Raw genomic sequence first — 13546 nt, 5'->3', positions numbered from 1 at the left:
ATTGGTGTGTTGGGCAAATCCAAGTGGCAGGGATCGTTGACTCTACTACATGATAAACCATGGTTTGCAAACCACTCTAGGCAGGATTCCCACAACCCTGAATCCTCTTTCAACACTGAACTGCACTAAAATTGGCCACTTAGTAGGTTGGGGTTCAGCATCTTGGGGGGAACCCAGGCACAGGAGGAACCAAGACACCCCCTGAAGCCTTCAGAAGTCTTCTCTGTCAGGACCCCACAAGTTCTGCAAACAGCAATTGCATTTTGGTGGCGCGTTTCATAAGGTTGTATGTGTGTTACCTTTCTTCATGCTTGTATTGTGTTGGGTCGCTGGGGTCCTTCCTTCTTGGGAGCCTCCCCGAGTCCTCTAAGGGCGATGGGCAGCTGCACCAATGGAATAAATAAATACATTTTCTTCTCTTTTTATAATTGTTATTGAAGAATGTTTTAGAAAGTTAAAAACGGTAAACACAAAACAATATGACGAAAGAGCTAGGAAAGAGAAAGAAAAAAAAAAGGTTAATGCCATAAAGAGGGGTAGGGGGAGTGAAAGAAAACAGCAAAAGAAGCCACTTCCGATTTTCACAGCAGTTATAGACATTTTCCAGTGTTTCTCAACCTTGGCAACTGGAAGAGGGGTGGACTTCATCTCCCAGAACTCCCCAGCCAGCTATTCCAGTGTTTCTCAGCCTTGGCAACTGGAAGAGGGGTGGACTTCATCTCCCAGAACTCCCCAGCCAGCTATTCCAGTGTTTCTCAGCCTTGGCAACTGGAAGAGGGGTGGACTTCATCTCCCAGAACTCCCCAGCCAGCCAGCTGGCTGGGGAATTCTGGGAGATGAAGTCCACCCCTCTTCCAGTTGCCAAGGCTGAGAAACACTGGCATATTCTACAGCAGGTTTCCCTTCTCCCCACTTTCTGCCCGTTCTCACCCCAAGCTTAGGGCGTCGGGGGGACCCAGGCCACCCGTCGACTGAATTAAGACAGAAACGCATTTCCTAACTAACCCCAGCTGGGGATTCACCCAGGCGCGAGAGCCACCGGCAAGGCCCGGCTGAAGCGGCGCGCACCCTGGCGCCCGGGGCGAGCCGGCGAAAGGGCGCCCCGGGGTGGGCCGGGCGTGCTGCGCCGGGTCCTCCCGGCCGCTGGGCGGCAGGCGCGCGCCAGGCCGGCCGGCCGGCCCTGGCGAGGAGGCGCGGCGGCGGCGGCGGCGGCGGCAGCAGAGGCGCCCCTGCCCGGCCATGCCGTACGCCAACCAGCCCACGGTGCGCATCACGGAGCTGAGCGACGACAACGTCAAGTTCATCATCGAGAACACCGACCTGGCGTGAGCAGCGGGCGCGGGCCGTGCGGGGCGCCCCTTCCCCGGGGAGCGGCTCTCTGGGCCCGGGCAGGCGGGCGCCCCCCGCGCGTGGGGAAAGAAGCGAGCCAGCCGCTCCGCCGGGCCCTCGCTGCGGCTGCGGCGCGTACAGGCGCCCGCCCGGCTCCTTCCTCCGCGGAAGGGAAGGGAAGGCAAGGCGGCTTTAGCCCGAGGGCGGATTGGGGAGGCGCGGTTGGGGGGGGGGGTCCCGCCGTTCCTCCGAGCCGCCCTGGCTTCCAGGTGCTCTCCGGGGGCAATTCAAGGCGCTAGTCCTCACCTTTAAGGTCCTCCGTGGCACGGGGCCAGGTGACTTGATGGACCGCCTCTCCCTGGGCGTACCTGCCCGTCCCACTAGGCCAGATAGGGTGGGTGCGCACCGGGCCCCCTCCCTTAAACGTTGCCACTTGATGGGACCTCGGGGGGTCCTGCTGGGACCCCCGTCCTTTGGAACAGCCTCCCTCCGGCGATCAGAGGGACCCCTACCCTTTTAGCCTGCCGAGGGCTGTGAAGACCTGGCTCTTCCCCCAAGCATCGGGCTGGGGGCGGGCGTTTAGCTGGGAGGCCATTTGGTCTGATGCCTGGGAGAAGGGTATGGTTTTAACCATGTTTTATGGTTTGCTGTATGGTGAAGGCACCAGGCTGGAAACCGGGAGACCGTGACTTCTCTCTCTCTCAGCCCCAGGAAGGAGGCAATGGCCAACCACCTTTGAAAAACCTGGCCAAGAAAACTGCAGGACCATGTCCAGGCAGTCTCCGAGAACCCAACACAACTGAACGGTTTTTTAAAAAAATGGACTGTTGTGAGAGGTCTAGAGTCACTGTACGAGATAGGTGGCCATATAAGTCCTGTAAGGAGGTAAATAAATAGATAGATAGATAGGAAATGCTAAATGAGTGGGATCAATAAATAAATAGGAAACGCTGCAAGAACTCCTGGGCTTACTGTGTTTTATGGATTGTTGTGAGCTGCCTAGAGCCATTCTATGAGATAGGTGGCCGCGTAAGCCCTGTAAATAAATAAGGAAATAAATCCACTAAAGAAAGAAAGAAATTGAAAACGCTGCAAGAACTCCCGGTCTTCCCCTTAAGAGCCAACCGGGTCTTGTCTTACGCCTCAAACAGGGCCAGAGCAGCGCTCCTAAGCACAGCTCTCTCTGCTCCGGGGTGAAACGGCGTGGAGTCCGGCAGCGTTCGCACAGGGGGCTGACACGTGTTTGGCTGATTTGGGGCTCGGGGGGAATTGCTCGGGCAGTCGATTGGTTGGATGGTTTATTTTACTCACAGGGTTTCAGTGTAGATATACGTATATGTATAATTTTTATTAAAGAGACTTTTGACTAGGTAAAAGCAATACAACGTTTAGAGAAAAAATAAATGAAAGAAAAATAGTGAATAGATTAAAAAGTAGATGCCTCCTATTTTCCCCCACAACAACAACCCTGTGAGGTGGGTTGAGCTCAGAGAGAAGGACTGGCCCAGAATCACCCAGCTGGCTTTCATGCCTAAGGGAGGCCTAGAACTCACCGTCTCCTGGTTTCTAGGCCAGCACCTTCACCACTATGCCAAACTGGCTCTCTAGTTTGTAATTGTAATTACAAATTGTAATTAGTCTGCAGGCTGAGAAAGAAGATGGCTTTTTTTGACACCTCTGAAATACGAAATTATTATATAATGACGATATTCTGCAATGTTGCGATATAATGTTATAATACTCAGAAATACAATTCAGGTAATGCCATTTAGGTGCTGTAAATACTGTGCTTTTTTTAATTCCAGAGTCGCAAATTCCATCAGGAGAGTGTTCATAGCAGAAGTTCCCATCATAGGTAATGTCCCCGGCGTTTGTTACATTCTCTCATTCGTTTGCTTTCTCTTTGCATTAATTTGGGAAGAAAACTCATTGTGCAGCTGTGTGAACTTGATCTTCCTATGTCTGTGCAGATTACTTGCATGCAGGTCTCCTTTGAATTGACAGGAGTGTGCTAGATGGGGAAAGTGCTACGCTAAGTTAGCAAGATTTGAGCATAGTGCTTAGGAGAAGCAGTGATGTACAGGTAGTCCTCGCTTAATGGCCACAATTGGGACCAGAATTTCGGTTGCTAAGCGAAGCAGTCATTAAGCAAATCCAACTTGATTTTACAACTTTTTTGTGACAGTTGTTAAGCAAATCACCATGGCCATTAAGCAAACTACGTGGTTGTTAAGCAAATCACTTGGTTCCCCATTGATTTTGCTTGCCAGAAGCTGGCTGGGAAAGTCAGAAATGGTGATCACATGACCACAGGACACTGCAACGGACCCAGTTGCCAAGCACCCAAATTGTGATCATGTGGCCGTGGGGATGCTGCGATGGTCGTAAGTGCAAGGACCAGTCACAAGTCAGTTTTTTCAGCACTGTCGTAAGTCCAAACCATCACTAAATGAATGGTCGTTAAGTGAGGACTACCTGTATGAGCATTTTCTCCCATACCTACATACATAGATATACACCTGTCATGCTATTTCCCTTTGGGGTGAGCAGCGTAACGCACAGCACAATAAAGGAGTAAGAAATAGTGAGCCATAGAAATTAAAAGGATGACATTTAAAAAACAGAAAAGGAACATAGCTAAAACTGCTTTGCATCAACAGCATTCGCTTTGGCTGCATCCATCCACAGCTTCACACGTGGCCTTTTGTTCTGCAGTCTTCTCAATGCTCTGTTTTTCCTGGATCTCATCAACTCCGCCCAACCACAGCTTTCTCAGACTTTCTCTTCTTTGTCCTCTCGACCTAGTCGATTGCTCTTTTGCAGTTCTGTCCTCATTCACTCTCTCTTTTGTGACCAGACCGCCACAATGTGCTCTTTTGTGCTGGTCACCTGCTCGTACGTTCAGCCGGCATTCATTCGTGGGTGATCCTAGCCATTATTGTTTCACGCACACTAAACAGCCCATTCCTGCTGCATTCACCTTTTCTCCTGACACACCCAATTCCATTTCCACATTACAAAGTGGGCAGAAGCGTGCTTTTATTCACAGCCGTTCTCCCTTCTTTGGGCAAACGTTCATTTCACAAAACAGGCCACCGTTCTACCAGTACATGGTACGTGTCTTGAAACTTTTCCATCCATTTTCCCATCTTTGGTCCACATTCTACCAAGGTACAGACATTCTTCCACTTGCTCTAGGCCAGGGTTTCTCGGTCAGGGTTCCGTGGCACCCTCGGGTTCCACGAGAGGTCCCTAGGGGTTCCTGGGGAGATCACGACGTATTTAAAAAATTGTTTCAAATTTGGGCAACTTCACACTAAAGAGGTAAGTTTCTTTCTTTATTTTTAGCTTAAGAACTCTGTTAATACATACATCTAGGCCTACCCATGAAACGAATAGAATAATTTTGTAACTTCTGGCAGGGGTTCCCCGAGGCCTGAAAAATATTTCGAGGGTTCCTCCAGGGTCAAAAGGTTGAGAAAGGCTGCTCGGGGGGGGGGGGGTGTTGCCATTTATATACAACCTGCAATTGTTGGCTCAAAATAGGTTTTGATTGACTAGATGCCCTCAAGTCATCTTTGACTCCTAGCAACCATATGGATGGATTTTCTCCAGACAGTCTGTCCCTAACCTGGTCCTTCAGGCCTTCCAACAATGCCCTCGTTGCCGTTGTAACTGAGTCCGTCCCCCTTGCTGCTGGGCATCCTCTTCTCTTTCCTACCACCTTTCCCAGCAACAGAGCCTTTTCCAGAGAGCTGCTGGGTCTTTGCATAATGTGTCTGGAGGAGAATATGTTCACTTCACTGTTATTTTGTTTTCAGCTATAGACTGGGTTCAGATTGATGCCAACTCATCAGTGCTGCATGACGAGTTCATTGCACACAGATTAGGTGAGTACAGAAGGGAAGCAGAAGGAAAAGTATCTAAAGGGATTCTCCAGATTAAATTACAATTATTGCTATTTGCACACACTCTGCCAGATAGTTCTGACTGGATTAGAGCTTTTGACTATCGGATCCTGCCCAAGGATCTAGGATAACTAAAGATACTGTCATAATAAATGTGCTGTTCCAACTAATGAAACTTTCTGTAATGGATGAGTTAAGATTCTGTCCGTTTCTATTGTGTCCAGATGCTTTTCCAGATCCTTGGGATGGCACCAAGTATACCAACCACTGTTGGCATCACTGCGGCTTTCTTTTTTCACCTTCCCTTGATCTCTGTTTCAAGGTCTTTCTGTTTCCCTATTTTTTTCCCTCAGTTATTCCAGTGCATAACATGTTAGGTGAATGCAACAACCATGTTTTGTTAAGTCCACTTTTTGGCTTACCCTGTTGTTTATGCCATTTTGAAGTTTCCCTCTTCTACTTCTCTCGTTCTGTGCCCCCCCCACCCCCTAACTAGGATATTGTGTGCTGATGCTATTCCGTGTGGTCTGGAATATAAGCACAAAACGACAGTTGCTCCTTCCAATTGACTGTCTTCCATCTCATCTCTGTGCCTGAGATTTATTATCATGCGTTGTTCGTCATCAATTAATTTCTCTTCCCATAGGTCTGATCCCCCTTACCAGCGATGGTGTTGTGGATAAGCTGCAGTGTTCCAGGGTGAGTCCATGCCAGCAATCAACTAGATTTCTGGAGGATCACTATGAGAGTGGAGATAGAGATGGAGGGTCAACATTCCTGCTGTGATTCTTCTCCTCCACAGAATAGCCTCTTACAAGGCTCTTGTGTTGCAAATGCTAAAATAATAATAATAATAATAATAATAATAATAATAATAATCCATTGTTATACCAAAAGAAATCCATTGTTATACCAATTGTGATTGGAGCCTTTGGAGCAATAACTAAAGGACTCCCCTAATATTTGGAAATTTTGAATTTATTGGGCCTGAACATCCTAATTTTACAAAAAAAAATACCCTGCTTGGAACTGCCTATATCCTCAGATGCTACCTTAATAATTCTTAGGTCCTTCGTTAGGAATTTATTTATTTATTTATTCATTCATTCATTCATTCATTCATCCATTCATCCATTCAATATCCCGCCTTTATTATTTTTATAAATAACTCAGGGCAACGAACATACCAAATACTCCTCCCTCCTCCTATTTTCCCCACAACAACAGCCCTGATTGGCTCTTGGGCTGAGAGAGAGGGACTGGCCCAAGGGCACCCAGCCAGCTTTCGTGCCTAAGGCGGGACTAGAACTCTCCTACCACACCTGATTGGCTCTTGGGCTGAGAGAGAGGGACTGGCCAAAGGTCACCCAGCCAGCTTTCGTGCCTAAGGTGGGACTAGAACTCTCCTACCACACCTGATTGGCTCTTGGGCTGAGAGAGAGGGACTGGCCCAAGGTCACCCAGCCGGCTTTCATGCCCAAGGCGGGACTAGAACTCTCAGTCTCCTGGTTTCTAGCCCAGCACCTTAACCACTAGACCAAACTGGCTCTCATTATCAAGTTATTATCTCTTATTAAGTTTCCACCAGTCTTTGACTGAATCTAATTGTAGATTACCCAATAGTAATAGTAATAATAAATTAAATTTATGTGCCGCTCAACTCCCAGTGACTTCTTTTGCTCTAAGTTGCTTTCTTGCTATTGTGATTATTTATTAAGCTTCTCCTCCACCAACTCCTCCTGGACTCAGGTTGGCTTACAATACAACCTGCAATATAATAAAATGCCCACAGTACAAAAATTCCAACACAACATGATGCCAAGACGTAACAACAGCGATAAATCACCATCGAAAAGCAACCAAAACCATTAACCAGTGGTGAATAGTCTGGCTGGTTTTTATAGACTTCCAAGAGACCATGCCCAAGGGAGTAGGTCTACCTGCCAAGAAGAGGCCTTTCCAGAAACATGATGGAAAAAGAGCCATTTCTGACCTCACCCTCCTCATCGCACAGAACTGGGGCATGACCAAAGTCTTGGAGAATCTTCTCCAATTGGTCAGTTCAGGATGGAGTAGGCTGCTTAGGTGTAGCTGGGCAATTATTCTGCCCAAAACTAGGTTTGTTTGCAGGGGTGCGGGGAGAGAATTGTCCTTTCAGACTTGCGAGATTGACATCAGCCTTCCCAGGTAGACCAGACAGGAAACAGCCAGTTGAGCTAATTCTATTTTATTGTAAGGCTACATTGACAGAATCTTGCCAGTCTGAAAGTTCAGTTCTCCCACTGTCTCCTTTACAGTCCAAGAAACTAGGGAGGGTCCCTTCTGAGCCTCTTGCCCTGCCCACTATCCAGCTGTGGGCTCTGCTGTCTCTTATCTGACCGTTCCCTTGGCAGCATCTCTTGGCCCTGCCTCCCAAGGCCTTTCCCACGTACCATTAGAGCATCTGCCTGAGCCACTTCCAAGTGAGTTGTTATCTGGAAATTCGGGACTTCAACCATGCTTTAGTCCCTTTTGTCTAGGCCACAGAGCCAGTGTCTAGGTCATCTCCCTCTACACGTCACAACACTGATCCCTGTAATGGGCAGAAGGAATAATCTGCAGGAACAGGAGGAAGAGCTGTAACCAAGACAGCGGTCAGATAAGAAAATCTGTGTCTGGGCAGATACGTAATTTGAGAAAGCAGCTCAGACATGACCCTTCCTAGAAGATAAAGGCAGGGAGAGGGGAAGCGCATTCAGGCTTGCAAGATTCTGTTGCCGTGACTTTATAACAAAAGTAGTTTTAGCTTGCGTGTCTTTGGTGTCCAAGTTCGGCCTACTTTAGAGGGCTGACAGTCCCCTGGGAGACTTGAGCTCCAGAGGGACCACTCCATCCTTCCTGTCTTCCCTTTTCATCAGGACTGTGGGTGTGATGAGTTTTGTCCCGAGTGCTCAGTGGAATTCTCTCTTGATGTCCGATGCAATGAAGACCAGACGCGGCACGTCACATCTCGGGACCTTATCTCCAACAACTCCCAAGTTATACCGGTCAGTGTCCTGCTCTCTGTCTCAACATGGGGGTCAGGTCAAGACACAGGCATGGCAGGGATTCCAGGAAGGCAATGTGATTGTTGCAGGGGTTATGGAGTCATTGGTGCTCTCTGAGCTTGGTGGTTTGCTTGCAGACATTTTGTTCCATGCTGGCTGGGAACTTCTGGGAGCTGAAGTCCATACATCTTAAAGTCACCAAGGTTGAGAAACGCTGGTCTATAACTATAATCAGACTTTGTAGGTTGAACTACCAACACTGTCTTGAAGAGGAGACTCCTTCATTCGTTGACCAACCTTCCTTTGCCCTCTGCAGGTGACATCCAGGAGAAGGGACAATGACCCCACTGACTACGTTGAACCGGATGGTATGTTCCCAAGTAGATGGTCCTTTAGGGAGAAGTTGCATAGTGGCTGATCTATGTGCCATCACTTGAGTGGCAGATATCACAGCTATCATTGATAATAAGAGTCCACTGGAATTGGGTGGTCGTAATAAGTCTGGATAGGTGATGGTGGTGGTGGTGGTGGTGGTGGTGATGATGAGGATGATAGAGCTTGATCAATAACTGGGAACCTCAGAAAGAGCGTGTCACCTGTAGCCCTAAAGCTGAAAGCCACTGAACTCCTGGGTTCCCAAAAGCTTGAATTCACCCAACCTGCTAGGCTGAAATGGGTTGGGGAGTTTGTGCTTCAGCCTGTCGGGGGAATCCAGCCACTGTCTTTGGCATGTTGTGTGAATCAGGCTGCAGCTTGAAGCCATAATATGTCTTTTGGCACAGAATGTGCTGTGAATTCAAACAATGTGTGTTTGCTTATTATATTTTCATCCCACCTCAACCAAACAGTGTTTTGCCAAAATTCCCCCCCAAATTACAAAAGCAATTGTGTTTAGCTGCTCAGGTTTAGCATGTTGTATAAATCCAACCATGAAGTTGCATCTACTCTCTGCTGTAGTGCACCTTGTTTCCTTTGGACAGCAAATTTCAAAAAAGCCAATTTTAGCTGGGTCAGACTGGCCCTGACACCCCCTGACACCCAAAGCAGCATGGTATGTGAAGAACCTTTATTGTACACCAGACTGAAGCTACAGGTAGTCCTCACCTTACAACAGCAATCGGGACTGGAATTTCCATCTCTAAGCAATGTGGTCGTAAAGTGCGACCATGTCGCTTAGCGACGGCGATCCCTGTAGTCCAGGTTGCTGTCATTAACTGAGTCTCACGGTCGTTACGTGAGGTGATTCTGATGAGCAGTGCCTCCAGTCCAGCTGAGTTTCCCCCGTTCATCCCTGCGCACTGTGGTTTTGTTTTCAGACATCCTGATTGTCAAGCTACGGAAGGGCCAGGAACTAAGGCTCCGGGCCTATGCTAAGAAGGGTTTTGGCAAGGAGCATGCCAAGTGGAACCCCACAGCAGGAGTGGCCTTTGAATACGATCCAGACAACGCCCTGCGACACACCGTCTACCCCAAGCCCGAGGAATGGTATGTTTCTGTACACCTAGGTTTCTCAACCAGGGTTCCGTGGCACCCTCAGGTTCTGCGAGAGGTCACGAGGGGCTCCCTGGGAGATCACAATTTATTTAAAAAAATATTTTAAATTTGGGCAACTTCACATTCAAGAGGCAAGTTTCATTCTTTATTTTTAGTTTAAGAACACCGTTAATGCATAGATACAGGCCTACCCATGAAACAAATATAATAATTTTGTGCCTTCTGGCCTATATTGGAGCCTGAATGTGCAAGGGTTCCCCCAGGCCTGAAAAATATTTCAAGGGTTCCTCCAGGGTCAAAAGGTTGAGAAAGGCTGCTGTAAATGCTTCATTACTGTTGTTAACTCGTTCAAAGGCTTCTGACTTTTGTGACCTGAAAGACATCATTTCACCACGACTGTCTGTCGGCCATGTCTCGCCACCTTGTCTTCTGACATCCTCTTTTTTGATGGCCTTTGATTTTTTCAAGCAGCAGGGACTTCTCTGGTGGTGCTTACCTTTTCATTACACATCCAAAATATCTTCATTTTTTCCACTTCCAGTGAGCAGCGTGGCTGTTCTTTTTTTTATATATAAATTTTATTGCAAGTTTTACAAAGAACATAAAAACTGCCACAAAAACTAATGGGGGGGGGGGGAAAGAGTGCAAAAAGGAATAAAAAGAAGTTGTTTCCAATTTCCTCTGCATCAAATAAAAGTACAATTACAAAATCAACTCTTACTGTAGGATTACAAAAAAAAGTTCACTTTGTTTTGTTAGCTGGTTTTTTTTTCCTAATCATCAAAACCACAAATCGCAAGTGCATGTTGTTCCCTTTATGCAAAAACCCTATAAGGGGGTTCCAGTCAACCATAAATGTAGATATTTCTGATCAAAGAAATCAATTTAGCCATCTCAGCAAGTTCCATCATCTTCGCCAGCCATTCCTCCATTGGGGGTAGGATCAAACCTTTCCACCTTTGAGAATATCATAGTCTTGCTGCAGTTACCACATATAAAAACCTTAAGCTCCATGACTTTTTTCTAGTTGCCTGTCCATGAATCCCAAAAGGAAAGTTGGAGCTCAACTATTATGAGTGTGAATGATGTGTTCCTCTTGCAATCCCAGATGTTCTCTAGCACCACAGTTCAAGGGCCTTAATTTGTTTTTCTGACGAACGAGCTTTCTGGATCATCTGAATAAATACTTAGCTGTGAAGTTAAGGTATTGCGCACACGTGCTTGGGCAGAGTGCAGCAAAGTGCTTTTAAAACTCAGCGGCATTTCAGGGTCATTTTGTTACTTAGGAAATGGGTTGCTTCTCTTCCAAGAAGAGTTGATAATGGACCTGGTGAAGCTTTCTGGATGGTGAATTACGGCTGTGGACTCATCCATTCGGGATGAGGCTGTACCACACAGAAGAATGAAAAGTCAAAAACTAGGAGTGCACAGACCACTCGTTAATCAACCACCATCCAGAGTTTCTCCAGTCCATGTTTAAAATTAACCTCCTTTCTTGCAGAGAAATAGAAAAATTGTTTGTTTATGGTCCCAGACCAACAAATAGTGAGGAAATATTTAACATCATACTGGTCCATATGCAGAGAGCAGTTCCTTCCATGTAAAAAGTTATAGAAACGTCGATGCCGAAACTTAAAAAAAAATCCACTGTGGAATCTAAACAGCACAATACCATGTACTTGCATACAGCATAATCAGGAAGTTGTCTTGTCCAGCCTCAAACAGTATTGGAAGAATTGGGGAAAAAATGTAAAATTAATTGACTTTAAAGGTTTTGCTGCGTAACTCTGAAGACATAACAAATTAGCCTAAGTGTCTTTTTTTTTTAATACTCCTCAAGAAGTTTATCTGGCATCCATCCGGGTTTACCTGCATCTGTTTATGTAGTATTTTATTTGGCTGGCTAAAATGAAAACAATAGAAACAAGTATTATATCCATTGATTTCAACCCCGCTTTATCCTTGCAGAAGGAGCAATCAGTGTAATTGACCCCAATTGCTGAACTCTTGGGTTTGAAAGCTGGTGTCTTCCTTTCAAAATCTTCCTTCACCTGCTGCTCTACGCTTCAGACGTGCTGTACCAAACACTGATTGCTCAAAACACAGTTGTGCTACTTAATAGGAGCTGAAGTTGAAAACTTCTGGAGAGCACCATGCTGAGAAGGCTTCCCTAGTCGTCATATTACACAGACCTGCTCAAGATTTTTGTTGTGTCTTTGGTCCTCGACCCTGGTTTACTCAATGCAAGTGGACTTACAGAGCTTTGGACGTCCACGGCTCCGTTTGATCTTCCCAGGAAGGAGGCCCCGTGCGACATCAATTCTGTGTTTCTGTCTCCTTTTAGGCCAAAAAGCGAATACTCTGAAATTGATGAAGATGAAGCCCAGGCACCCTACGATCCAAATGGGAAGCCAGAAAGGTGAGGGATGGGGTACCTAAACCTGACTTTATCCAGCTGGAGCACAGCTGGTTGGACAAGACTAGTTTAAGCAGCTCCTAGGGCAGGGTTTCCCAGAATTCCCCAGCCAGCATGCTTTCCTCCCATGCTGGAGAATTCCTCCCACGCTGGCTGGGGAATTCTGGGAGTTGAAGTCCACACATCTGAAAGTTGCCATGGTTGAGAAGCACTGTCCTAGGGTGATGGCATTCTCTTACCTCCCCTGAAGTCAATACAGTGCTTTGTCCACACATCGTCTTAACCCATGTTTTGCTTTAGTCATGGTTTGTGGAACACCATGAATAATGGTGCTGAACCCCATGATAATGCATAAATGGCCAGGAGCCCACTAAATTGCTGGTTCAGTGCACGTGAGTGCAATAAATAAACTAATAAAACCATAGATTGCGAACCCAAAGGGCTAGGTTTGAACCTCCGGTTCAGTTCAACCCCTCCAACCTTTTTATCCTCACTCAGGTTTTATTACAACGTGGAGTCCTGCGGTTCTCTGCGCCCGGAAACCATTGTCCTCTCGGCCTTATCTGCGTTGAAGAAGAAGTTGAGCGACCTCCAGTCCCACCTGAATATTGCGATCCAGAAACATATGCTGACCATAAATTGATCATTGTTGACTGCTTGGAAACACCCCAGGGTTCCTCCACCTCAGCAACTTTAAGAGGTATGGACTTCAGCTCCCAGAATTCCCCAGCCAGCATGCATCGACTTCAACTCCCATGGTGGCTGAGGAATTCTGAGAGTTGAAGTCCACACCTCTTAAAGTTGCTGAGGTGAGGAACACTCTTCTAAATCGCCTTCAGCATTCTCTAAGGAAATATTGGTCTTAGGTGTAAGAAATGTAGCTTGAGAAGAAAAACTGGGTTGTTTTTTTCCTGCCAATTCTTGAGTGTGTTGGGAACCTGACTCTTAACAAATGCAAAAAAACAAAAAAAAATTCACCCCACCAACCGTGTTTTCATCTTGTTCCCTGTTCTCATCTCTCCTGAGTCTTGAATGAAAGATCTTCAGTGTGATGGAAGTCCATGTTACACAACGGATGCTTGTTGATACATAATAAAAATAAAAGCTTTGGGAAGGAGATGTCTAAAGGTTGATTTTTTTCTTCCAGCTCGTAACATGGCCAAGTGTCCGACAGTATCCGTGCACAGATACTGAATCTCTTCCCTATCAATTCCTCTTTCAAAACATTTGGTTCCTTCCCTCAGCCAGTTGGATACAAAGCAGAGATTATTGTTTTGTGGGTCTGCCAATTGTGTGTTATCGGATAAACCATGGGTTTTAGTGCAATATCTAAACCTAGTTTTAGAGAGACCCGTTGGAATTAATGGATCAAG

At 46.5% G+C, this 13546-nt stretch overlaps 1 protein-coding gene across 1 annotated transcript; it reads left to right on the top strand.

The window, feature by feature from the left end:
• Positions 1-1180: 1180 nt before the first annotated feature.
• POLR2C (RNA polymerase II subunit C) lies at positions 1181-13290 on the top strand. The gene is made up of 9 exons (XM_063312964.1): positions 1181-1325; positions 3135-3184; positions 5151-5219; positions 5884-5936; positions 8135-8263; positions 8580-8631; positions 9580-9748; positions 12102-12176; positions 12672-13290. Exons 1-9 carry the CDS (start codon positions 1240-1242, stop codon positions 12814-12816), a joined length of 828 nt encoding a protein of 275 aa, XP_063169034.1. The 5' UTR covers positions 1181-1239; the 3' UTR covers positions 12817-13290.
• Positions 13291-13546: the final 256 nt, after the last annotated feature.

The sequence above is a fragment of the Candoia aspera genome, chromosome 11, assembly GCF_035149785.1.
Source record: "Candoia aspera isolate rCanAsp1 chromosome 11, rCanAsp1.hap2, whole genome shotgun sequence".
Taxonomy (NCBI): domain Eukaryota; kingdom Metazoa; phylum Chordata; class Lepidosauria; order Squamata; family Boidae; genus Candoia; species Candoia aspera.
Note: the sequence above shows the minus strand (reverse complement) of the source record. Positions and strands in the feature narration are given on the sequence as shown.